The following is a 25690-nucleotide window of genomic DNA, read 5'->3' on the forward strand; positions in this document are numbered from 1 at the left end:
CATTAAAATAAGCGCCTGTAGCATTTCCCTTAGTGTGGTTTCTGTGGTTTCCATTGACACATGTCACAGAGGCTAGTTGACAAGGTTTAACCATCATCAACTCAGACGGTAGTGGCAAATAGCCGTGCATGTTCACAAGAATGGCTGCCTCAAAATCCTTCACATTTACATAAATAATGGAAATAATGGAGGTGGCATCTGCAATTGCTAACAGCCACTCACAGAATTGGTACCCAAAAACAGGAGACAGAGCAGCTGATTAAAAAAGTATTTATTCAGTCAGTAAGCTTACAGTCGACATCCAGACCAGGCAAACAATCCAAAGGGCTGAGACAGGCAGTCAGGTAACCACAGGTTGAACCACTGCAGCAACAGATGACTTGGCTTTCTATCAGTGAGCTGCCCTCCATAAATACTGTGGTGAATTACAGGCGAGGTGCAGCAGAGTCAGCAGGTGACTGGGTTAGGTGACGAGCAGGACCATGAGACTCAGTGGTCAAAGCTAGTGGGCAGGACATAGCAGCTGCTTTATACTGTACTTATGTGCGTTGTGTAAAAACAACTGTCATTTTGTCCTGGGTATGACATAAAATTATAGTCAGAATTTGAACTTTTAAAACTATGACTCGAAACTATGAAACACACACCAGTAAAACTAAAATGCCTGAATGCAAGTATCATGTAGTGGACAACACAGCTGTAATTTGGTATTTAAATGTCAGCAAGTCTGTTTGCAAATTGTGTAGCAAATTCAGTTGGTACATATCAATTTAATACAGGTTCATCTTCATGTACAGCTCAGTAAGGGTGTTTCACCTGCATCCCTGGGAACTACATGGATAACATAGGGCTTTGTGGATGGAAATGATTTACGTGAATTTTTCAGTGATTGCTTTATGAAATGGGAAAACTCTCCAATTTCTTTAACTGCAGCCTATAAACCATTAAAAAACTCACTGGTTCATCTGAAAAACTCATAAAGCTGAGAACATGGCTGTTCTTCTTAGCTCATAAAAAGCTTGCATTTTGGAGATACATGGTATATGTGGGATGGTGACAACTTCCCACTTGCTCCCAAGCTCACATTAGCACACGTATGTGGACTGTTAGAGAACAGTTGCTACCTTTTTTTTTATAGCTTTCCTCAATTTCAGGTGAGCACCAATATATTTATCCTCTGCTTGGTGATACTTCACTGTACACATAACCCCTCAGTTTTACTTCCCCCAGATGTAATGTAGGTGATAGTTGGTATTTCAAACTAGTGGGATTCTTGTACAATAGTTTATGTAAATTTCTCTGGTCTATTACTGTACACAAACCTGATGGAATTGTATTTTTAGCACTGCTTTAAGTTCTTATTTTTCCAATTTGTGAAACTTACTCTTACTACATACTGTATGTTAAAGTGTTGGCGCCGAGCACAGAGGCAAATCAGGGACACGTGGATTAATTTGTTATCAGTGGTGCAGGATAAACCATAAAACTGACAAACGGGGCTAATCTCCCTGAAAACTTCCTTTTTAAAAGTGTATTTCAGAGCCTAATCCCAGGCCTGCGTCCTCCCAGAGATCTGTGTCGGTGTTGTTAAAACTCAGCAGACAGCCCTGTACAAATATAGCTGAGTAACTAGGCCTACTGCAAATAGAACAGAACTGAATTTAATCAAATCAACACAACATGCTCTATGTTCCAACATTCACCCTCTGGCAGCACCCCTCCTCCTTCTTCCTCTTCCTCTCTCGCTCTCTGTCTGTCTCGCTTTCTCTCTCTTGCCTCCTTGTAGACAGTGAAACACACACGCACACACATCTGAGTGTACACACTTACCTTATTAGTATACCTTTTCCCCTCATCTTACCCCCAAAAAATGTTACTATAACTTTCTTTCTGGATATAGGGCCTCATTGTTCCAGTTACTTAATTTCTTCCTCTCTTTTGCCTCCTATCTCCTTCATCTACTTCACTCTTTTTTCATTATTGATGGCTTCAGTGTATGGAGAGCTACCTGTTGTTTAGCTACATGCAGCTAAACACACACTGTTACCCGCATAGTACAGACATACACACTGTGCCCTCTGCCTCTTGCAAATATATCATTGTTCCCATCAACCGCACTAACACATAAAGTACTGTGAGTCATAGCGTTAATCATTCTCAGCTTTATCACTGAACGGCTTTCTGCAGGTTGCAATTATAGGATGATAAATGGTGTTTGGTGATACTGTCAGAGTATTTAGACAACAGGGAGCATTAAGCTGGGAACAGAGCTGAAACAGGGCGCTGATGGCTGGCCTGTGTCTCCCATGACACACGAGGATAGTTTATGACAGGCTTGTGGTGGCAGTGGTGTGTATGTGTGTGTGCATGCATTTGCTCCACCACCTCAATTATGCAGCAATCAGTCAACCGGTCATCCAGCCATCCATCCATCCAGCCAGCCAGTCAGCCAGCCAGCCGGGTCCAGACAGGGTAAAGCAGCAGACTGGTAAGCAGAGTGAACCGCAGTGGCAGTGCAAACAGACCACAGTCAGACCACAACGCAACCACACAGCACCCTGCCATTTACAGAGCTTCATATGGCTGCCTGCAGTGAGGGAAAGGAAGGAGGGACGGAGGGACGGAGGGAAAGCAGCAAAGGGAAAGGAAGGAGGCAAGAACGACTGGTAGGATGGCGGGGGCGAAGAACAAAGAAGGAAAAGAGTAGGAAAGGGTGGGAGGACAAGAGGAAGAGAGTTGGTGAGAGGGATGAAGTGCTGTTTAAAAGGTAAGAACAGGCTGTCAAGGGAGAAAAGAAAGTGGAGAGACAAGCAGAAATGCCAAATACAAAGGGGTAGACATTTACACAGAACCAAGAGCCCCAATTTGAGCATTTCTTTAAAAGTGTAGCTTTCTATCTTCATCCCGTCTGTCGAAAAGGCTGTTATACTACACTGACAAGAGGATTCACTGCAGAGAAGCTGTTTATTTTAATAGCCACACACATGCTGTCCCTACAGTGTAAAAGTAACCAGAGGTAGGTAGATACCTGGGCATGCTACCAGTCAGCTGATACACAAATTCTAACTTTGGTTTTAGTCGAATATTGAAAGTATAACTTTTAAAAGAAAAATATAACTTACATGAAAGGCTGAAAAAACACCAATTAAGTGGTTTACATTTGGTTTACTGTGGATTTCAAAATATGTGGTGTAGGTTTTATTTATACAGAGCCAAAGTGAAACCAGAACTTTGAAGCTCTGTCCAGAAGTATGAAAATCTCATTTAAAGTCAGATTGACATTTGTAATATTGCAAATGATCATGGATCTAACCTTGGAACATAACTTTGCTCAACATGTTGTGCAGTTCACTCCGTGGCTTTGTCCAAAATCACTCCCTATTTAGATGCACTATATTTACTCTCTGCCATTTTATTTGAGTGTCTGAATATGAGTGTGTAAGTTCTTCCAATACAAAGTGCCCTTCCATTGGCATGTGCACTACTTTCTGCTAGCAATCCCATGTTTTATGCATGCAAAAATTAGCAGATGCATTTAAAAAACACCATTTCCAGTTGAGTGGTTGTGGCCGGTTCAGACACTGCGGTGACAATAAAGACAGTGGAGGATGACTGGTGTTAATGGTTTTCAGATGACGTGATAAGCAGAGAGAGCAGAGAAAGAACAGTTAAAAATTAAAGCCGCAAGCGGCGATGGCGGGCCCTCGCTCACCCATGCCACCGCGGGGCCTGAGGCATGGCGGGGCTGTGGCGTGAAGCAGAAAGTGAGAAAAAACCTGGAAGGAGGCCAAAAATGCAATGTTTCGTTCATCCAGTAGGGGGCAGTCACAGGTAGTTACACATATGGTCTGGTGTGGTCTGGTGTGTTCAGGGCGGCCACTCATCAGTCATGTGAAGTTTGGAGTGAATTGGACAAAGCATGAAGGAGTTATGAGAGGTTGATGGTTCATCCACCAGGGGGCAGTAGAGTGTAACAAAACACAAGTGGTTGCGTTCAGGGTGGGACAGTGATTACACATGTGAAGTTTTGTGGAAATCGGACAATGATGATGTAAAATATGGCACTTCCTGTTTCCACTAGGGGGCGACACGAGTGAGATCGCCTATGAGCGAATGGAGACGTTGAGGTCGGCACCCTGGACCTGTGTACCAATTTTCATGATGATACGAGTTCAATAAAGCCATCAAAAAGCCAAACGTATTTTCATGGCGAGGAATTGATGGTCGCCGCATCGCCACACGGACGCCATTACTCGTAGCTTCACAGTCTTCATAATGTAGCTTCACCAACTGGTTCTGAATGAAGTTGATGGGGCAAAGTATGTAATTTTAATGAATCTTAGTTAACTTCCTGTTACCACCGGGGGGCGCTATGAGTTACGTGGGAAGTTAATATATCGGGACGTTCAGGGCGGAGCCATCATCATGTCCAGCAAGTTTGAAGCTGATTGGATGAAGTATGTGGGCGTGAGAGCCACTCGTATGTACATGGCGAGCATGCCAAAGTTAGTTGAGACCTGGCAGACACGCCCTTTGACCTACGGATGCGCAGAGCACAACTTAAGCTCAGCTAGGTCTGGAGATGTTGCGTACCGAATTTGAACTTGATCGGGCGAACGCTGTGGGAGGAGTTAATTTTAGGCGGGAAAAATCAAAACCAAAATGGCCGACTTCCTGTTGGGTTGAGGTCATGAGGTCAAGTGGCTTTTTTGCATATGTGGGTATAATACATATGTGTACCGAATTTTGTGAGCATAGGACAAAGTTAGCAAAATTCCCTATGGGCATTTTTGGACTTTGTAGGGGGCGCTATTCCGCCATTCTGCGTCGACCATGTGCGACCACCCAAAAATATCGAATTTCAGATGAGGCCGGACGTCCGTGCAAAAGTATAAGCATTTTCGCATTTGGGAAAGGGGCGAAATTGGGGCACGAAATGTCGGAAGAATAATAATAATAATAATAATAATAATAATAATAATAATAATAATAATAATAATAATAATAATAATAATAATAATAATAATAATAATAATAAACATTACAATTTCAATAGGGCTTTCGCCAGGCGACTTGCAGTCGCCGCTCGGGCCCTAATAATAATAATAATAATAATAATAATAATAAACATTACAATTTCAATAGGGCTTTCGCCAGGCGACTTGCAGTCGCCGCTCGGGCCCTCATAATAATAATAAACATTACAATTTCAATAGGGCTTTCGCCAGGCGACTTGCAGTCGCCGCTCGGGCCCTAATAATAATAATAAACATTACAATTTCAATAGGGCTTTCGCCAGGCGACTTGCAGTCGCCGCTCGGGCCCTAATAATAATAATAAACATTACAATTTCAATAGGGCTTTCGCCAGGCGACTTGCAGTCGCTGCTCGGGCCCTAATAAACATTACAATTTCAATAGGGCTTTCGCCAGGCGACTTGCAGTCGCTTCTCGGGCCCTAATAATAATAATAAACATTACAATTTCAATAGGGCTTTCGCCAGGCGACTTGCAGTCGCCGCTCGGGCCCTAATAATAATAATAAACATTACAATTTCAATAGGGCTTTCGCCAGGCGACTTGCAGTCGCCGCTCGGGCCCTAATAAAACTGAGATATTAGAAGAGAGCATACATGGATATCATGGGTAGGGAACAAATCAACTGTTACATATTTTGTGTGCTGCCTCGCTGTTAAATCCTGATGCAAGCTGTTTTCTTTGTTTGTTAACAAATTAATAGTTCATGAGAGCAATTTTCTGCTGAAAGGAAATACAGAAGTTAACATCACTGGCAGTTACATGTGGAAAATCCAATTTTAGCATTAATTCAATTTAAAAGGAGCTGTTTCTAACTTGTTTCACTTGTTAACAAATGGCAACAAATACGCATCATGACTACAAAGCTATCAGTAGTCATAACTGTTTTTGAGTTGGAATAACGGGAAATTTTCCTGTCCTTCCCATGCTGCTGACATTGTGTGATTGCTGGAATTAGGCTCTCTAATTGTCTCATTCTTTTTGAAATGTTGCTCTCCTAAAAATGGATATGGACAGACTTAAATGGATTTAACACTGGGTAACATATCAGACATGACAGCTGAAAACACAGAACAATCAGCATTCTGGCAATTGAGCAAATCCAGCATTTCACAGCCTAACAACCATATATTTTTGAAGTCCTGCGATCGACTTTGAGTGGTTTCCACAGACCATAGCAGAAGAAAAAAAAGTATTTCAAATAAACACAGAGAAAAAAATATCTCCCTGTTAAAAACTAAAAATCCAAACACAGCAAAATATTTCCATTGCATGAGCAGCAGTTCAGACTGTCTATAGCCTTGATCACTGTTCAACAGTGCAGGAGAAGAAATGTCTACATTTTTAATCTGAACAACAAAAAGAGAAAAAAATTAGAAATTTGAAGTACAGGAATATGTTTATGAAGCACATAGAGGGGCTGAGAGGATCTAATATTAGTATTACTGTGTTTACAAGACTAACTACAAGCAGATCATTATCTTGTCATTAGCACTCAGTGTAATGCTTGCTTTTAGGGGCGAGCTGGGATAAACACAGCCAGAAATGAAAAGGAAAAAGAGCAGTATAAACAGAGAGAACAAGAGGCAGAAGACAAAAAGGAAGGCAGTCGGAGAGAGAAAGAGAAAACAAGCTAAAGAGAATAGAAGGAATAGATAAAGCCGGTGTGAGATTTTGGAAAAGTTGTTTTGTTTTTTTTTCTTAGAGAAAAGGAAAGAAGCAGAGTAGGTTTCATGGCGTGAGTAAGGAAGCCGGGTCACTATTGTAGTGAGTTACCCTGGGGGTGTTTTCATACTTGAGCTAGCGCTGATGGATGAAGGTCGTAAGTGAATGAATTAGTGATGAGGATCAGGATGAAAGTGCTTTCCAGAAACAACAGGGCCGACCAGACAGAGCCACGGGCATATGAGATAGGTCAGTACGGGGTGTTAGACTAGAGTGATAGACGGGACGGGCCTGGCCATGAACCCATGAACTGTCAACACGTATAATACATGCCAACAACACTTTGGTGCAATCTGTAGGCCTGTCAGCCCCAATACGAGCTTGTTTTAGTACATTGTTTTTCAGCTGCAGTTTTTCCCGTTCTCATACTATCATTTTCCTAAATTTATGTTATTCTCAGCAGAGTTTTAAACTTGTTATGGTCACTTTGGTGCTGTTGCCCAAAGAGAACACAAGCTGACAAATTCACCAAGCTCTAATGAATTAACTGTAGTGGTGGCATTTAAGTTATAAAGCCCTTTTTAAGGATTAAAGACAAAATTGACAACAGAAAAAAAGAAAAGAAGGCAAGGAATATAGAGGCAATGGAGAAAAGACATAAAAAGAACGTCAAAAAGGATTGATAGATGCTTATGTAAAAATTAAATCCCTAAACGAGAGCTTGAGAAACTATTTAAAAGACAATGCTGACTTAGCCAACCTAAGATCCTCTAATTGTTTCTAAAGTCTAAAGAGCTGATGACCTCTATTTTTTTTAACGTAATCTTCAGTTTGGTGCTGGCAACAAAACAGGGACCCTGACCAGGGACCAGTGAACCATCTCAGCCTCCCTGGGTCCCGAGAAAATAAAGCAATCACTCATCTCCATAGAACCATAGTGCCTGATCTGACCACAGATAGCTGTGCTAGGAGAGAGAATAATGTTAGAGTGAGATTACACATCTATCCTCAATATCTCTTTTAGATGTACATGAAAGATTTATGTAACAAGTCATCATCAGATTATCTTTTTGAGATAAGATATTTTGGTATATCAATTTAGATACTTCACTCAGTAGTCCCTGTTTCTAAAAGAGAATCTACACAACAGTTATCCACCCCTCCTGTGTTGGATTCCCCTGCATTTATTGTTAAATATTGGCATAAAAACAAATACCTTTGCATTAAAGCCTGAGGTTTGCTGTTGCCATTGTAGACTGCTAAAAATATATTTTCAAACTTTAGTGCAGCTCCACTGGAAATGTGTAAATTATGTTGTTTACACTTGGCCAGATATCTGCGACATGAGGAAATTATATCATATCATACCAGCATTTTATAGACTTTTATTATGAGGTTTTCATTTCCATTGATCTCCATGGTTCTCAATCTGGACATAAGGAAAAGGATACTATTAAATAAATGATTAAGTGAATGAATAAATAAATGAAAGATCCTGGCATTGACATGATATACAAAATACCCTGCTGTTATCGGATTTGTAGCAGCAGAATGTACTGCTGACAAGATAAGTCAAGTTAATTTAAATCTAAAGCACATTTAAAGCAGTATAAGCTGACCGACAAACTGTACAGTTTTATAAGGATAAAAACAAGCTGTGGAAGAACTACTAACACAGATAAAACACTCATGCTGCGATCATTGGCTCATTCACAGCTGTGTGGCCATTAAAATCCAATCACATTCACGCAGGTGTGTGGGTCTACAGAGCTTTAATCCACATCTCATGGTCTTCTGTGGATCAAGTTTGTCAGGTGTCATCATGTGACATGTGTACATACAGTAGTTCCATTCAGAGGAACACTGTGAGATGCAGTCAAAAGCTCTGGAAACAAGAAATGAATGAACTTCCACACTTAATTCATTCACCTGTAGTTATTTATATGCAGTATTTGTGGTTGTAGAGAGTACTGCATTATATGTGTGTGTTTGAGTAAGAGTTGCTTCATAAAACCAGTGGGAAATGCAGAGTGAAAAATAAAGAAAAATACAGACAATGACAATATGAAATAAGAAGGAAAAATATTAGAAAGACATATACAGGAAGGGGAAAAAAAGACCTGGTTTCTCTTTTGGCCGCCAGACAAGGAAGAGGAGGAGGAGGAGGAGAAGGAGGAGGAGGAGGAGAAGGGGGGGAGCACTGTGGCAGGCTGCAAATAGAGCTGGGGAGAGAGAGCGAGGGCACTTGCTAAATGAATTTGGCTTTCAGCGATGGGGAGTCTACTCCACTGCTGTGCCAGTAATGCGTGTGTGTGTGTGTGTGTGTGTGTGTGTGTGTGTGTGTGTGTGTGTGTGTGTGTGTTCATCTTCTCATATATTAACACACACATGTATGACTGCCAGCGTGTGTTGAAGTGTTGCATGTGTGTGCATCAGCGGCTAAATGTGTGTCTCTGTGTGTATTTGTGTGTATGTGTGTGTGTGTGTGTGTCTTCATACACAAATGGTTTTGCAAGTATATGTGTGAAAAACATTAGCGCACGTTATGCATATCTTTTGGACGGGTGACTAAATAATGTTCCTAAACGACAGTGTGTCAGAAAAAGACAAGTGTGTGTGTGTGTGTGTGTGTGTGTGTGTGTGTGTGTGTGTGTGTGTGTGTGTGTGTGTGTGTGTGTGTGTGTGTGTGTGTGTGTTTTAGGCGTGCTGTCACCAGGATTGGAAGTGACAGGCAGGAAGTATCAGAGGCAGCTGGGTAACAGCCCACTAACCACACAGAGGAGGGCTCTACACTGAACAACATCACCAGTGGGGGTAGAGAGACTATAGAGGAAGAGAGGGAAAGAAACAGAGAGAGAGAGAAAGAAAAATAGAGAGAGAGGGGGAGGAGGAAAAAACCCAAAGAAAACCAAATAGAAAAAAAAGAGGACAGAGGACTGAAAAGAAAATTTGTTAAGCTATTATTACACCAAGAAACATAACTTCAGAACATCCTTGTTCTTTATAGAGAACAGTCGGGGATTAAAGGAGTAGTTCAACACATTTTAGGACTTATTTGCTTTGCTTCTGTGAATGACACGAGGAAATTTATACCAATGTAATGAATGTGTTAAAGGTAGTTTTGACCACTACAGTAGTAATGCAATGGAGCAATGTTTTGTTGAGCGGGTCTCTGCATTGTTCGTATTCTGTGCACGAGCACATGGTCACAAGTTGTGGGTGATGATTTCTAGCTGATGGTTTTACTATTCCACGGATTGACAGTCGACATACAGTAGCAATGCCTTAGCAAAAGTATGGAATTAGAGGACTCATAGCTAGCAAAAATGCTGTTGATCGTAGCTGCTGGATTTGCTGATAGGTAGCATATGACTACAGTTTGGTGAGTCGGCGGCACCGTGTTGAGTGGATCAAGAGTGTATCTTTATATAATCTTTTTTTTTCTTTTCAAACCTTTGTTTTACAAGTGAAGCTTGATTTTGCCTTACACATAAAATAATTATCCCAGTCTTTTCCACACAGTTAGGGATACAGCTTATTAATTAAACACAAGTATTGGATCGGTTCTCGTATCCGCCAACACCCAAAGCCCAGGTATCTGTATCAGTATTGGTCGGGTCGGTGCATCCCTACCTGAAACTAACATTAGGACCAATTAGGAAGAAATCCTGGTAGAATCGCACGAGGCTCTAGACACAGTGACAAAAGATGAGAACAGGAAAGAGAGACAGAGGGGATTAGAAAGGTACTACTAGAAGATTTATTTTTTAGATCTCCCCCTTGTATTCAGTGCAGGTTTCAAAATATATAGCCAGAGATGCTGCATAGACACACTGTACAGGGCAAATGGATATAATGTTCATTAAAAAATAGTATGACTCATTAAAGCAAAAATGGTCATTTTTATGTTTCTATTTGTGTACAAATTGAACAAATGAGACACAAGAAGAAATAAGAAAGAAAGAAAAGCAAAGTGCTGAATCACTGGCTGAAGAAAGCAGAGCCATTAGACCAGAGAACAAGAAAGATTTAGAAACAGAAATGAAATGAGCGAGAGAGATAGACGGTGAGTAACGTAGATAAGGAAAGGGCGGTTATGAGTCAAAAGCGAATAAGGGATAGGAGATGACGGACAAAGCTAAAAAAGGAGTGAGGGAAGCAGGGGAAAGACCATGAAGAGAATAGAAAATGAGCGAGAGGGCGAGGAAGAGAAGACAGAACACAGACGACAGGCAGAAGGTTTGAGGGAATGAAAAAAAACAAACAATGAAAATATCAGAGCGAGGAGAAGAGAGGAAGAGAGAGGGAGAAGGGGAAGGTCAGTGAAGGAGAGAGACTGACTCCATTAAAGTTTGAATAGTTCTCATCTCTCTTTTTGTTTCCTGCTGCTGTAGGAAACCAGCCTGCTACACACACACACACACACACACACACACACACACACACACACACACACACACACACACACACACACACACACACACACACACACACACACACACACACACACACACTCAAACAAAGACTGAGAGCAATGAGAGTGTGTGTTGGTGTAGTGGGAAACTGTACAGAGAGAAGACGAGATTAAAAAAGCAGGCCAGGAGACGGTTTCCCATGGTGCATCTCTGGAAGCATCTGTATTAGAACTGGGCTGTGTCAACACTGACTGCTCCTCCAGCTGAGGCCGAGAGAGAGGGAGGGAGACACTGGGACACACAGAGAGAGAGAGAGAGAGAGAGAGAGAGAGAGAGAGAGAGAGAGAGACAGAGAGAGAGAGAGAGAGAGAGAGAGAGAGAGAGAGAGAGAGAGAGAGAGAGAGAACAAATAGGAAGTCAAATTTGAGCTTTTTTTCCCATTTCTGTGAGAGTGCCTGACAGACACGCAGGGAACGACAGATCACTCTGAATGCAGAGGAGGGAAAATCCAAGAAAAAAAGAGGATGAAGATAAATTGAGGAAGCCTTTGAACAGGAAAAAAAGATAGAAAATGTACACATAAAAGAGCGCCAGAGAGGCAGGATTGAGCACGAAAGAGAGGAAGAAGAGTGACAGGGAGGGAGTGACGGATGGAAGAGAAAGATGGATGGAGGGATAGATGAAGGGACGGAGATTGACAGCCTCCTTTCCAGGGGATGGATGAATAAACCGGCGCAGCGGGGTGGGGTGGGCGTGCAGGGGGGGAGTGTGGCGTAGAGAGAGAGAGAGAGAGAGAGAGAGAGAGAGAGAGAGAGAGAGAGAGAGAGAGAGAGAGAGAGAGAGAGAGAGAGAGAGAGAGAGAGAGAGAGAGATGGAGGAGGGGAGGTAATGAGAGACAGAGTACGTCTCCGTAATCAAGCTATGAAGAAGAGCGGGAGCGAGGGGAAAAAGACGAGTGGGCTCTGAATGAGTCAATCATGATTAATCAAGACGCTTCTCGCTCTCCGTCGCCTCTCTTTCCCTCTCGCTGTCTCTCTCTTTTTGCTCAGACTTATCATCATCATCATCATCATCACTGCACAGAAACGGACGCACAAAACCTCCAGTGCAGCCTCCTGTGCATTCCTATCAGGACTGTGTACAGGCACGGTCATTTATTTTTCAGTCAGTGTCTTTAAAGCATGTTGGCTTCATTCAGCAGACTCACGTGGACTTGATTATAATGTGAAAGTAAATTATGTAGCTACAGTGCTGAAGTTTAGCTCTGACCTCATCACTCCTCACAAGGAAAGACAGAGCTCAGCACGGCAGGGATTGGGGGAGTGATGATAACACAGTACCTATATTAAAAAAAGTTTTCCCTCTCCGTTAGAAGTTTTCCTGTTTTATCGTTTTATTGACTGCCTGAATTAGATTGCGGCTTTGCGTCATTAACGTTTACCTCTTATCACACATCACAGGTTATGGCCTTAGTGCTTATATGAGCTGTAAGCAATCTGAGTGATCCTCTTCAGTCAGACTGATTCATTTGAAAGATTTTTAGAGGCACGAAGAGGTGAAAGGACCCGCTAATTAAGAATGAAACCGATTTTTCACTTGAGTCATCTGTTGTCCACTCAGAATTATCTTACTGTCAGATGTGTTCAAAAGAAACGTTGAACAAACTCATTTGTTTCAAGCATACCTCGGCCTTTGGTCAAGCTCTTAATATTTCCTGACTTTCCTATACTCTATCTGTGTCTCTTAAACCCAAACTCAGTGGTTCCTTCTGAAGATATCAATCTTTAAAACATCTTTTACAGACACTGAAGGTTTTAGCAAACAGTACTTAAAGGATGGGTTCACATTTTTTCTAGACTTTGTTAAAAACAACAGTCGTGCAAACGTTGAAACACGTTTTTCTGGTATTCATTCATTATTAGAAGACCCCTCCATAATGCTCTTACAATTTAAGCGATTGAAGAGTCCCTCTATGCATTTGATACTAAAATGAAGCTACAGCCATCTGAATGAGTCAAATCAAGTAGATATTTTTCAACATTACAGTCATTTTAGTGCCAAAGTCCCTCTTTTTGTTACTATACTTCGACCACAACTCAACAGGAAAACACAGTCCGAGGAAACACAAAGAGGGAAGTTGATGCTAAAAGTCTGTAAATGTGGCAGATATCCACTTAATATGACTAACTAACAAGCTTCACATCAACTTATAAATGCATTTTTAAACACAATGGCTGCATGGACACACTGTGGATTTTGCCCCCCATCACTATCCACTATCCTCGTCCATTGAAAGCACATTTAAAGTGGATCTTTTAATAGCCAGTATTAACAGGAGGAATGCTTACAATGAGGAAAACCGATTTCACTGTTCATATGAGCACCTACTGTAACTGGTGTTTAAGTCAAACTTTCTTAAACTATCCTTTAAAAGGTTAAAATAGTACTTGTTGGGGACTATTTTGAGCACAAGATTCATTCACATCTAGTCTGATATTGAGTGTTTACGGCACAGTCCTGTATCTGTAGGAATTATATCCATAATAGAAAACACTCTTTTAAGCCCCACATAGTAATAGTGTATAGTGACCCATACATGTAGCAAGGCAGAAAGTGAAATGGATCAGCATGTAGCACATCTGATTTTCATGCAAGAGACCATATCTCAAAGCTCAAAACATGCAACATATTGCAGAAAGAAAGAATTTGAATACAGGTTTTTTGTGTTCTTATCGAGTGATCAGGTTTGAAAAGATAGATGCCAAATTAAACATGTCACCCAGTGCAACAATGTGGCTCTTTGATGTGTTTTTGGACAACAATGGGGAAATAAACTATAGGGTTAGTTACACAGATGATACTTGTTAGTACAATCAGATAATTGGTAGTTTGTACTGGTCTGTCTGGGATTTGTTGGCAGTAATACAAATATAGAAAGTCCCAAGCCTTATCCTTTAAGATGCTATTAATCAAACAACTGGAGTGTGATGGTGGCACTTCTTTTTTTCTAAACAGGCTCTAATGTGCTCTATAGAACATGACTGAATGGGAGAAACCCCCGCTGCTGCCTCGCTGCTTGTGAGGAGTGTGCGACTCCTCAGACAGAAAAAAGGGAAAAAAATAGGGCACTTTCATATTTATTTAAGTGTCAGATCCAGAGCTGTCTGCAGGGAGAGAGGGAAAAAAAGAGAGAGGAAGGAGGGCTGCAACCACAGGAACTCTGAGCCTTCCCTCTTTCTCTTTCCTATCTGTGAACACACACACACAGTCAAGCACACACACTCATCTGCCTATGGAGGAGGGGGGTGCTGGGGAAGGAAAGAGTAAGACAGTGAGAGGGAGATAGAAGAGGAAATGACAAAAAGACAAAGAAAGGCAGAAAAAAAACAACAAAGTATTCATCAGTGCTTGTGCAGTTGCATGCATATCAGTGTGTGTGTGAACGAGAAGGAGCTGCGAATGCAACACATCAAGTTGTGTATTGGGACTAATAGACAGAGGGTCTAAATGAGGATTATTTGCAGGTGCCAAACAGGCCGTGATCCGCCATCACGGAGATGTCACATCAATTCTTGGTATATGCAGCGCAGAATAGATAAACCTTCATCAACACAGCCAAAAGAACAGGAAGCTCCCCCGCATATGTGACACACAAACACTGAAGCACATGTGAGAATACCTCAAAGCAATTACCTGCTAGTTTCACCTCAAGAGCACAGGTGCTGACAAACGTAAATCAACACTTCCTCCTTGTGGATCTGCTGTGAACTACAGGGGCGCCTGAGGCAGTGACCAGGCATCAGCTATCATTTCAATTCGTCCGAGTCGTCTTTTCAGTATCTATTTCACAAAATCAGTGGAATCATAGATCAGAAAACATAGATTGGGAATTATTTTATTCAGATCTTTATGTTGGAACTATAAAATAGTTGGATTATCACAAGCACGATGAAGGAAACTTTGTGAAACATGCCTCCTTGCTCTACCAGCATCTGTGGTTTCATTGGTTTTCTCATGAAGGATTTCTTTTTCTTCAGTTTGATGCCATCATGGAGAATTGAATGTTCATTTCAGTGGTTTTGCCCCATTAACCACAAATGTGATCAAAAGCTCCAGAACGGCTTTCTAAATGGGCACCAGGAAAATTGTTCAGTCATTTTTTCTGTATGCTACAAAATCATCTTTTTTTCCTCAAAGTTGTGTTGTCAGGTTGTTACTAAAAAGGATTCCTTTTGAAAGCTCTCCTTCTTGTAGATCCTAATTTCAAGATCTGGCTGCCAAAAATAATTCCAATCATGACCTGTTATTGTTGGAAAATCAAAAGTTGAAGAAACATTTACAGTAAAATGGATGATGTGAGGACAAAGTCAAGTTGGATCATTCTTTCAAGATTTATTTATTTTTTTAAGATAGTTACAAAAACTAAGACACTGGACTTTCTGTATTACCACAACCATTCAACTTATAAAAAAATAGATACAGGCTAATAAATGTTAACTGTGACAGATAACTTTTCTGCAAGTTGATTTTCATACCTTGCTGAGATAAATAGAAATCAACCTCTGCCTACAAGAGTAGCAAATTCAACAAAGCTTTATTTGTTCTGGAAAACCTAATGGATTTCAGCATCATGTAGTAAGAGTGTGCTGGAGTGTATCTTCATTATAACTGGAAATAAACAATGATAAAAGAATCAAATATAATCAGCTCCACCATGTTTTGAACCTCAGTGCTATTCATAGTTTGTTACTCCGGAGTCAAAAAAGAGCAGGGAAGTTTCTTATGATTTGATTGACTTTATTTGTAAGGCACCAGAAGTCCTTCCTTACTGCAGAACATTTCATATTATTTATAGTAAATGTCTGTTGTACTTTTTATAGGTTTTTTTTGTTTAAATGAAGCTATGATTTCAGACACAAAACTTTTTTTTTTGCCAAAGTACACACTTTCAGGTTTTACATTATACACAAAATAAGTATTTAAAAAAAGACCTTTACAAAGCTCAAAACGCTTACAATGCTTCACGCTATGGGGGCAAAAAGTTGGGGAAGTGGGACTTGGAGTGGGAGTAAGGGGAATGGGGGTGAGGGGTCAGAGAAGAGGGAAGGGGTCAAAGGGCAAAAGGTTAACGTACTGCAGTTTCCCCCCTGGTGTCACATCAGTTTTGTAACACAATAGCACAAGAATCATCCAGGACAGACAAGAGAAGATGCAGCCATATACACATAAAGCTTTCTATGTATAACTGTATACAGAGGTGAGCGCCTCCAACTACTTTAACAAATACATAGAATTTCATTTGTAGGTTTATAACGTCAGCTTTGCAACTCTCGTTCTCTAGTTCATATTGATTAATATTTTAAAAACAAAGAATAGAGAGAAAAAAAAAACAAGTGCATTGATCACAGAAAGTTTGGACCAAACATTCTTTACAAAAAAAGTTGCTACTTGAAAAAAATTAATCTTGGTTCCCCCACAAACATGCACTGATGTGTTTGTGTCTCACTTTGTATATGCGCTCTGAATATCACTACACAGTACAGTATGTAGCTAGATACATACAGTATGTGGCTGAATGGGAGGATGATGTGCTGTGACCTAAATTCACAAGCAGAATAGCATATTAGCTTTAGTTGGAACAGTGACACATTTCATCTCTGTGGTTTATCATCATCGACCATCTAACCTGTACAACTGTTTATACACACCTTGTTGATGTATTCACATACATACACAACAATGGGCATCATTGACGGAGTCACCCAAACAATGTCATCAATAGTCATCTTAACTATTTGACACATGAAGGGTTGAGCACCGTAATATGCAATTTGTGTATTTTTTGTCTCTTAAATTTCTGTTGTCAATTTTGATTTTTCAATCATCCAACTGCTGTTTTTAAGCAAATGACTTCAAAACTAAAATGTACTTTAGTATCATTTTGAGAAGCGTTAAAAGGATTGATTCATTTAGAATGAAAGTCTTTATATGTATTCACTCACAATGTATCCATTAAAACAGAGAGAGAGAGGAGGCTAAGAAAGAGAGTGTGTGTGTGTGTGTGTGTGTGTGTGTGTGTGTGTGTGTTGGTGGGGGTGTTTGTATAAACTTTCATGAACAAGCTGTTTTCAAATTAACAATCAGACAAACGCAAGCCGCCATTTAGACCAACAGTCAAATAATACTTAACCTCTTTGTGGTCTGTGTGGTCCAACAGCGGTCAGGTAAAGGGCTTCCTATCTCTGCTGGAAATAAGATTCGTTTTGGTTGAGAATGTGTATTGAAGTCTTCAGTGAGTTACATGTGTGGAACTTCATCTCAGCTTTCAGAAAGCTTAATGAGGCCATGCTGAAGCCTCTTCGTATCCATAGTCCACCCACCTGGGTACTTTAATTTGTGTTGTCTGATTAGACCTGTGTGGGTGTGTACAAACTGCTCTTAACTGACATCTCCCTCACTCCTCTGTTGGTTTTGTTCAGGGTCAAGCAACGAATGCTGAATAGTGCGAAGGCCCTGTTGTATTTAAAATAATAATTATTATGATTTTTATTTTTCCAATTAAAACACACTATTGAGATGTTGGGGCGCAGAAGATGTGAAAATTGATATCTGATATGGGTCTTGAGTTTTGGTGTGGCAAACTGGCTTGAACCCCCTAACAATTTTCAAAGGCAAAGCCCCCAACTTTAAATTTAATGTGGATGAACGAACCTTCTCGACAATTAACCAGAGTAACTTCAAATTTGGTAGTTGTCATCTAACGACGTTTGCAATGCTACATTACGAAAGCTTTTGAGCTTTCAACATGTGCTGTACATGTCTGAAGGCATGTAAAGGTCAATACTTAGTCATAGTGCCACTTGCTGGCAACAGGAAGCTATAGGGCCTATACTTTTAAAAACTACTCCTAGCAGGTTCACCAAATCCTGCTAAAATTTGGTGAGCCAAATGGAAAGACCTTGATGATGCTAAATGGTGACGCTTTTGAGATTTCATCAAATGCTGTTGCCATGGCAATGTATTATTTGCTGGCAATGAGGGGCTAGAGATGCTTGAAAACTCAAAACTTTGGCACACGCATCTGAAGAGTTGTATATTGTTTTCTGAAATGGGTCTCGGGCTTACGGTGTGGAAAGGGGGCTCGATAGTGCCCACTAAAAATTTCAGGAGCCCTTGAGGTACGTTTACAGGCTGTAATTTTCACATCTATCAAATGTGACACATTGTATGGTGGGATTAAAGCTGCATTATCATCTTCAGTTCTTCTGTCCATTATTTCCTTGGTCCATAAAAGTCATAAAAAAGTAAATAATGCCCAAAAAACCCAGAGATATTTACTGCTGACAAAGACAGCATGCTACGATCGAAAGCTACAAAAATGGACCATGTGGTGAGACCTTTTTCACAACAAAGATATCAGAGAAGACCAAGACAATCAGCACATCTGAGAGGCTGGAACCCGTAAATTTGGGGGCATTGTTGTTTTAAAAATGACAAATCATTCATTTATAATCAAAACTGTTGCTAATGAATTTTCTTTTGATTGGCTCAAACTGATTTATCGGAAATGAGGAAGAAGAAATGAAGTGCCCTGAGTTATTTCGGACACAGCCAGGAGTTTGATGACATTACATGATTCCCAGCGTAGCGCCACCTACTATCCGCCTGACTAGAGGTCTAATCAGACACAGAAATTGAAAACACCTGTGTGGGTATGAGTGGGATTTTTTCATTCATCGAAACAGCTGTGGAGGCTGCTTGTGCTTTGTCAGAGTGATCTACACTGATATCATTTTATGAGGTCATAGATATTTCCCACTCAGTGTTGCCTGTAGGCGTCACCTGTACAATATAGTGTAGTGTCAGTCTGGTATGTGACAGATGTGAATTAACTGAAATACACAGTAACGTACAGTATTTAAATCAAATCAAAACCAGGTCCAGTTATGTTTCTGTGTCAAGCAGAGATGTTCCTTTAACAGACCAAAGACTATTTCTCAAGAGCTGGATCATGACAAATAACCGAGACTCAGACTGACCGCATGCAGAGATTAATGTCCCAAGTCTAGTCTCTGTATATTAAGTTTGTACACACAGAGTGGATAAATAAGCCATTCCCCCTTGTGACACAGCCTGTACTCTGTCACTGTCCTGTCCTTGTTTTGCTTGGGCCTGAACCCGGCCAGAAGGATTCTTCAAAGACACATGCTGCCCTCTACTGTCAAACACACAACATGCACACTCTTTTCCCTCTGTGTCTGCTCTAATATTAGTGCACATTAAACATGAAAAGGGTGGTGGGAGGGTGGAGGAGTCAAGTGGCATCTCTGTTCTTTTTGCTGCACACTGTGCCGCCTCAGGTCTGTGAAACTACTGATGAAAATGTTGCCTTTCAGTTAAGGTGCTGGGTGGATTTATCTAATGTACCTTGCAGGGTCAGGTAAGGATCGCAAGTAGAGGGGGGATTACTTACTAAGGTGGGTTTGTTATCTAGTCTGACAGCTCTCAGCATGAAGTTTGCTTTAGGAAGGTCCTTTTCCTTTCTCCGTATGAATTTAGGATTATACACAAAATCTCTTGTTTGTTGACTCGAGAGGTCTTCTCATTACAACGATTTTCTTTTTTCGGGAGCTTAAAGCAGCTAAAAGCAGCAGATTTTGGTTAGGATGTAAGTGTAGCTTTACATAGCAATGCAATAGGGATGTTGCTCTCTTTTGGAGGGCATTATTTAAAAAAAAAACTCAGATCATAAGAAACCATCATCTGAACTCACAGCCAATTTGAAGCTTGGAATGGATGCATGCAATCTGAACTGCCAAAAAATATCAACACTTCTGATCTCTGTGAGACCATTTTCTTAGGAAAAAGAAGTTTGCAGGAATCCCGTATTGTGTCTGACAAGATATATAGCTTGTCAAAGAATCCCTGTGTTTAATATTTAGTCTGTTTTAACACCTATGGTACGGTGCGTTCAGTCTCACAGATCAGTCCTGCTTAACAAGGAGCTACTCAGAACAGAGGCAGGAGTTGGGGGAGAGTGGAAGGAAGAGAGGCAGGGAGGAAAAAAACAGAAACTAAACAGAAATAAGAACAGAGTGCCAGGAAGGCAGGAAGGAACAGAAATAGAAAGTAGTCTTGATAAAAAAAAAAAGTCATACAAAAAAAAAGTATTTGAAGAAAAGACACGATATATAAGAAACAGACACTCTGATGGTGATAAAGAGAGGAGAAGGTAAAGAAATGTGGTACATATGATGAAATCAGGACTAGTCTGACATGAGGGGACTTGAGGGGCAGGTGCTAAAGCCCTCCAAATAAGAGGCTGGGCATACAGGGCTTCAGGTACGCTGGTACAGTATGGGAGTTAGTAAGGGTCTGTAGCTGAAGCTGTGGTGATAGGGCTGAAGCCCATGTTAGCTAAGAGAGGGAGACCAGGGGAGAGGCTGTAGGCAAAGGGGTTCAGATCTGGGGTTTCAGGTCTCTGGACAAAAACAGAGCTGAATTGGGAGAACATCTAATCAGACTTGTCTCCGTCCTCCTCGCGGTGGCTGTCAACTCCGTCACGCGATGCTTTCTCCTCCTTGGCCAGCTGGGCTTGGGAGGCCAGCAGGGAGGAGAGGGAGAAGAGGCCGGAGGAGGTGGTGACGGCGGGGAGGGTTGGCTGGCTCAGGCCCAGCGGCAGGGGGGTCATGGGCAGGGCCAAACCCTGGAGCTGAGACAGCTGGTGAGCCTGGAGCTGCTGCTGCACAGAAGACAACCAGGAACATCTTAGACACAGCAGGATAGATTCAGCACACAATCACAGCAAAACAGAAAAACTGATGGAAATGCAAAATCTGCACACCTAATATACCATATACCAACTATGTTTAATATATAACCCCTGAGGCAAAGCGCTTATGGTTCCAGCTCAATGGGACATATGGAAGGCTCATATTGCAGCTAAAACACACGCTCAGTAGGAGACGGGACACCGCCAGCATGAGTTATTTATAATAGACACAATTATAAATATACATCCTCAAGAAAATAACTCAAACACCAAGATGAACGCAAAACAAGAGCAGGGGGAGAGAAAAGATGCCCCAGCAAAAGACAGGCATAAAATCAAACACAGGGAAATACACATAAAAAACATCTCCACAGGGTGCACGTGCATTTCATTTTAATATACAGAAAGACAAAGTGTTACTGCCACGCATGTGCACTTTAATCACTCCCTGCTGTGCACACACTCAACATGATGACACATCAGTGGGTTGATTTTATGACAATCCTGGCTGATTTCTCATAAACAGTTTCAAACAGCCACAGTTTGCTCAGACTACACATAGAACAGGCTTCAAATGCTCTATTGTATATGTACATGTATGTATGTATGTATGTATGTATATATATGTCACATGTAAATAAGTAATTATGATATTAGCAGCTATCAAAAGAAAACAGTAATAGGAATCAGAAAATTGACAAAAGTGTGTCTCCCTTCCAATGCAGACCAGTATCCTCTGCATTTAAAGCAGCAGACACAAAGACAAAAGAAATGCACCTCTAGCTTGATTTACACAGCCTGTTCAAGGCGGGAGAGCGTTGTGCAGTTATTAGGCCTTGCTGTATAAAAACTACAAATACATGACAGTACATACATACAGTGGCAGTGGAGGTAGTCACATTGCCGGATCAATGTCTGTGTAAAAGGGAGAGCCGGCATGGTGGGACAGCACACACTAGATGCTGACATTGTTGTGCTCCACGTCACACCTCTGATTACAGAGAGCCAGCATGCTATCTAAAATCATCTAGAGTCACACATGAGGGCAACATTATAACGGCTTTCTTTAGTTTAAGGTAGAAAAAAAAGAAAAAAGCAAAGTCGGCTTTAGGGCAATATTACGCTATCTTTGTATAAAAGGGGCTACAATGAATGATGAATCTCAGTGATGGAGTGGGTAGTCTAGCTAACACTGGACCCATGGTAAAATGATAAATTATAGTTGCCTTACATTACAGCCAAGGAGATGAAGGATCATGGCTAGCTGGCCAATGCCACATCCGTACTAATTCAGTATTTTAGCTAGCAAACTAATCTTATTTGTTTTTTAGTGATCAATAATTTTACTCATTTTACAATTTCAAAGCAGAGATGTATACAAACAATAAGCCAATAAATAAATGCCACAATAGAAAACAATAGAATTGATGATAATGATCAATAATTGCACTTTTCTAGCCAGTACAGACCCACAGGCGTGGCTGGGGGCTGGAACATCGTACCCTTATGATGGAGTTCATCTCTGGGGGGGTGACCTGCTTGGCCCTCTCTATGGCTGCCAGGACCTGCTGCTGGTGCTGGAGACAAGAACGGGGGTGTAGGGTGGGGGGCGGTGAAGGGGTTGAAAGTGAGAGAGACAATGAAAGCGAGACAGAAACAAGGGGAGGAGAGTTTGGGCAGAGAAAGAGGTGGAGAGGTTAGATCAATATCAATAGTCCCAACAGAGACCCAACAATCCTCTCTGGTGATGCATCCATCCCCCTCCGGCCATTCAGCTATTCATCCAGTCGTACACACGTACATGTACACGTACACGCACACGCACGCACACACACACACACACACACACACACACACACACACACACACACACACACACACACACACACACACACACACACACACACACACACACACACACACACACACACACACACACACGCCTTGTGTGACACTGGTGAATGGATGGTTGGCTGGTGTGCTGTAATGGGTGGAGGTCAACCCCCTGGTGGGCAGATAAGAGCATGGCTTATCTGAATCACACAACCATTTATTATGCTGACACACACAAACACATACACATGAAGACAGGAAACGAAGAGTGGGATGGAGGAGGCGGCGTAGGGGGGAGGGATAAAGGGGAGGAGGGGGAGTCGAAGAGGAGGAGGCCAAATTGGGGAGGGGGAAGGGAAGACTGGGGGGAAGGGACAGATTGAATATGGCAGGGGAGAATCAAGGTGGGGGAGGGAGGAATAAAGTGAAAGTGAGGTGGAAAAGAACACGTGTGATGATGAATGACGGGAGGAGAGAAGTGGAGGTAGGGATGCCGAGCGAGGGGTCAGTGAGGTGCAGAGGTAATGAGGTGGGAATGAGGGTGATCTCATTCCAGGATGTGAGGAATGGGACTGAGGGTCACGGGGTTAGTGACGTCTTTTTGTCAGTGTGTGTCTGAGTGTGTGTGTGTTTGTTTACCTCCTGAGACAGGTAGGGGAGGACTTGTGCACAGATCCCGTTCAATCTCTTCACTATCTCAGCCTGTGGAGGGAGACATATTTAGTTTAAGGATAACATCGATGTAGTTCTATATTTCTCTTATTGTAAGAGATTATTATTGTTAATGCTCCCTGCCTATTGAGTATGTATGATTTAGACTTCCCTAAACCGTCTGTGGCTCTTAGCTCTGAGACCACTCTTCTCTACTTAAGCTGTTAATCTATAAAAAGTTGTATAGTATATATAGTAGTATAGTTTCATTTTCAACAAATGCAAAACAATGCTGAAGCAAATTTGACTCAAACAGGAGTAAGTGGTAATTTGGGAAAGGACTAGCCTACTTTCAGTCATGCTGTGATGGGTATTTACAGCAGCAGGACATGGCGTGTACATGGGATTGACTCAAAATAAACGACAGAAACTATGCTCTAGCTAATGATGGAACATGTCACTCAATGCAATGGAGTGGCTGATTGCTGTGTTTCTGAAGCTCCTACACACCCGTAGTCCACCCGCACAGGTGTTGAGACCTTTTCTCAAGACTGTGTGGGTGTGTACAAACTGTGATTGACATTTACACTATAATGACTTCACACAGTGTTCTTTATTTGGTCATGCAGGTGTGCTGCTTGGTACGTAGCAGCGGGCAGCATATGAATTGATAAATACGACATTAAATCAGCTGATCCAACAACTGCAAGTACTGTAGTAGAGATGCTGTAGTAATCTTTAATTTAAATCTGTTCACAGCTTTAAAGTGCAACTTTTATTGATTAGCATTGACATTAGCTGGCAGGCTATCAGTGATGAACTGTATTGATTGAAGTAAACAAAGAGCTAAAGCTACACGTCATGAACAATGTGTCGCTAACAGGTATTTGAAGAGCAATGACCAAACCAGCATCTAACAGACATTTGCAGTTGTGTTATCGTGTTAATATGCGGTTTCATTTGTTGTATATCTAGCCTCATATCTGATGTTAGCAGTGCATTTTTCCCTGGTGAATGTTTGTCTGGTAGCTCGTTCAACAAGGTAAATTGCAAAACATAAATGTGTGTTCATGTTTTTAAGTTAGATAAAAAGGAGACTTTGGCAGGAAAGTTAATGTGGGCTGTTGTTCAGAGTCTTTGGTCTTGTGTTGTGTAGCAGGATGCCATCAGGCTCAGTGTGACTGCCTGCCTATGAACAAATGCCACATTATCGCTTTATTCAAGATCTGATTTGCTGTATTGAACTTAGGGTTGGGCGATGTCCAGGAATTGGTGCGGGGTGCGATCGATCTAATACGCGGCAACACAGAGCTTTGGTCTCGCACTTTATAGTCACACAAACACACACGCGCTGCCACTGTAGTGCGCGCTCTTGCTCGTTCACTTCAGATTCCGCCGGGAGAATACGTCTAATTTGCGGCCGTCATGGAGACGCTATCAATATGCGGGAGACTGCCGCGCCGGCACATCGCCGATCTAATAAGCGACAACACAGCGCTTTGCTCTCGCACGCACTGCTTTTATAGTCACACAAACACACACGCGCTGTCACTCTAGTGCGCGCTCTTGCTCGTTCACTCCAGATTCCGGGAGAATATGTCTAATTTCGATGGCATCGTCCATCGGACCAACCCTAATTGAACTAAGGTCTCCAGGTCAAACAAGAGGATGGGGAATGGTTTTTAATCAAATTAATGTAAAACTACAATTATTTTTTAAATCTAAAAATTAAAAAATATACATTTCTCCTTTTGGTTTTGGATTTTTTTCTTAAAGGAGACCACAGAAGTGAGTTACATAGTAGATATGTGTGCTGCAGTAGATTTAAAAAAAAAAATCAATTTCAGTTGGACTACAACAGCATTAGGACTACAATGAAGCTCTATGGCACAAAGGAATAAGCTATATCAGGCTTTGGCTTCACAAACAATACTTGATAGTAGCCTCAATTCATTGCTTTGTCTTTTCACTGGATTTGTTGGCAATGGGAAAAATACAGAACATCACCTTCAAACCCTCATTATATGAAAACTCAAACCATACTCTCCATCTGTATGGAAAACATCTGTTATGACCTTCTCAAACTGGGCCAACATCATAAGACCCACACAAGCAGTCTTTTCAGGAACATTTCCTGCATGGGGTTGTGTGAATGGGAGCAGGGATCAATATTCAGGGAAATCTGTAGCGCCAATTTCCAACCTCAAGACCTAGAAACATTTTGGGGGAACACTGGTATGACTGTGGTGTGAATGACAGCAGTATCAATCGCAGGGACAAGCACATGGAACAAGCGAACCAATCACTCCACTGATGAA

The 25690-nt window shown here is 41.5% G+C and overlaps 1 protein-coding gene across 2 annotated transcripts in view; it reads right to left on the reverse strand.

The window, feature by feature from the left end:
- Positions 1–15907: 15907 nt before the first annotated feature.
- The window catches only part of tle5 (TLE family member 5, transcriptional modulator), a 43071-nt gene continuing 33288 nt past the window's right edge, over positions 15908–25690 (reverse strand). The window contains exons 5-7 of one of the 2 annotated variants that reach the window (XM_062424695.1): positions 23361–23423; positions 22391–22465; positions 15908–20855 (exon numbers count right to left, since the gene is read on the reverse strand). In XM_062424695.1, coding sequence (XP_062280679.1) covers positions 20631–20855; positions 22391–22465; positions 23361–23423 — 363 coding nt within the window. In that variant the 3' untranslated portion in view covers positions 15908–20630. Of the gene's footprint in view, positions 20859–22390; positions 22466–23360; positions 23424–25690 lie in introns of both variants that reach the window. The other variant, XM_062424694.1, reaches the window with a different exon arrangement.

This window comes from Scomber scombrus, chromosome 8, assembly GCF_963691925.1.
Source record: "Scomber scombrus chromosome 8, fScoSco1.1, whole genome shotgun sequence".
NCBI classification, from domain to species: Eukaryota; Metazoa; Chordata; class Actinopteri; order Scombriformes; family Scombridae; genus Scomber; species Scomber scombrus.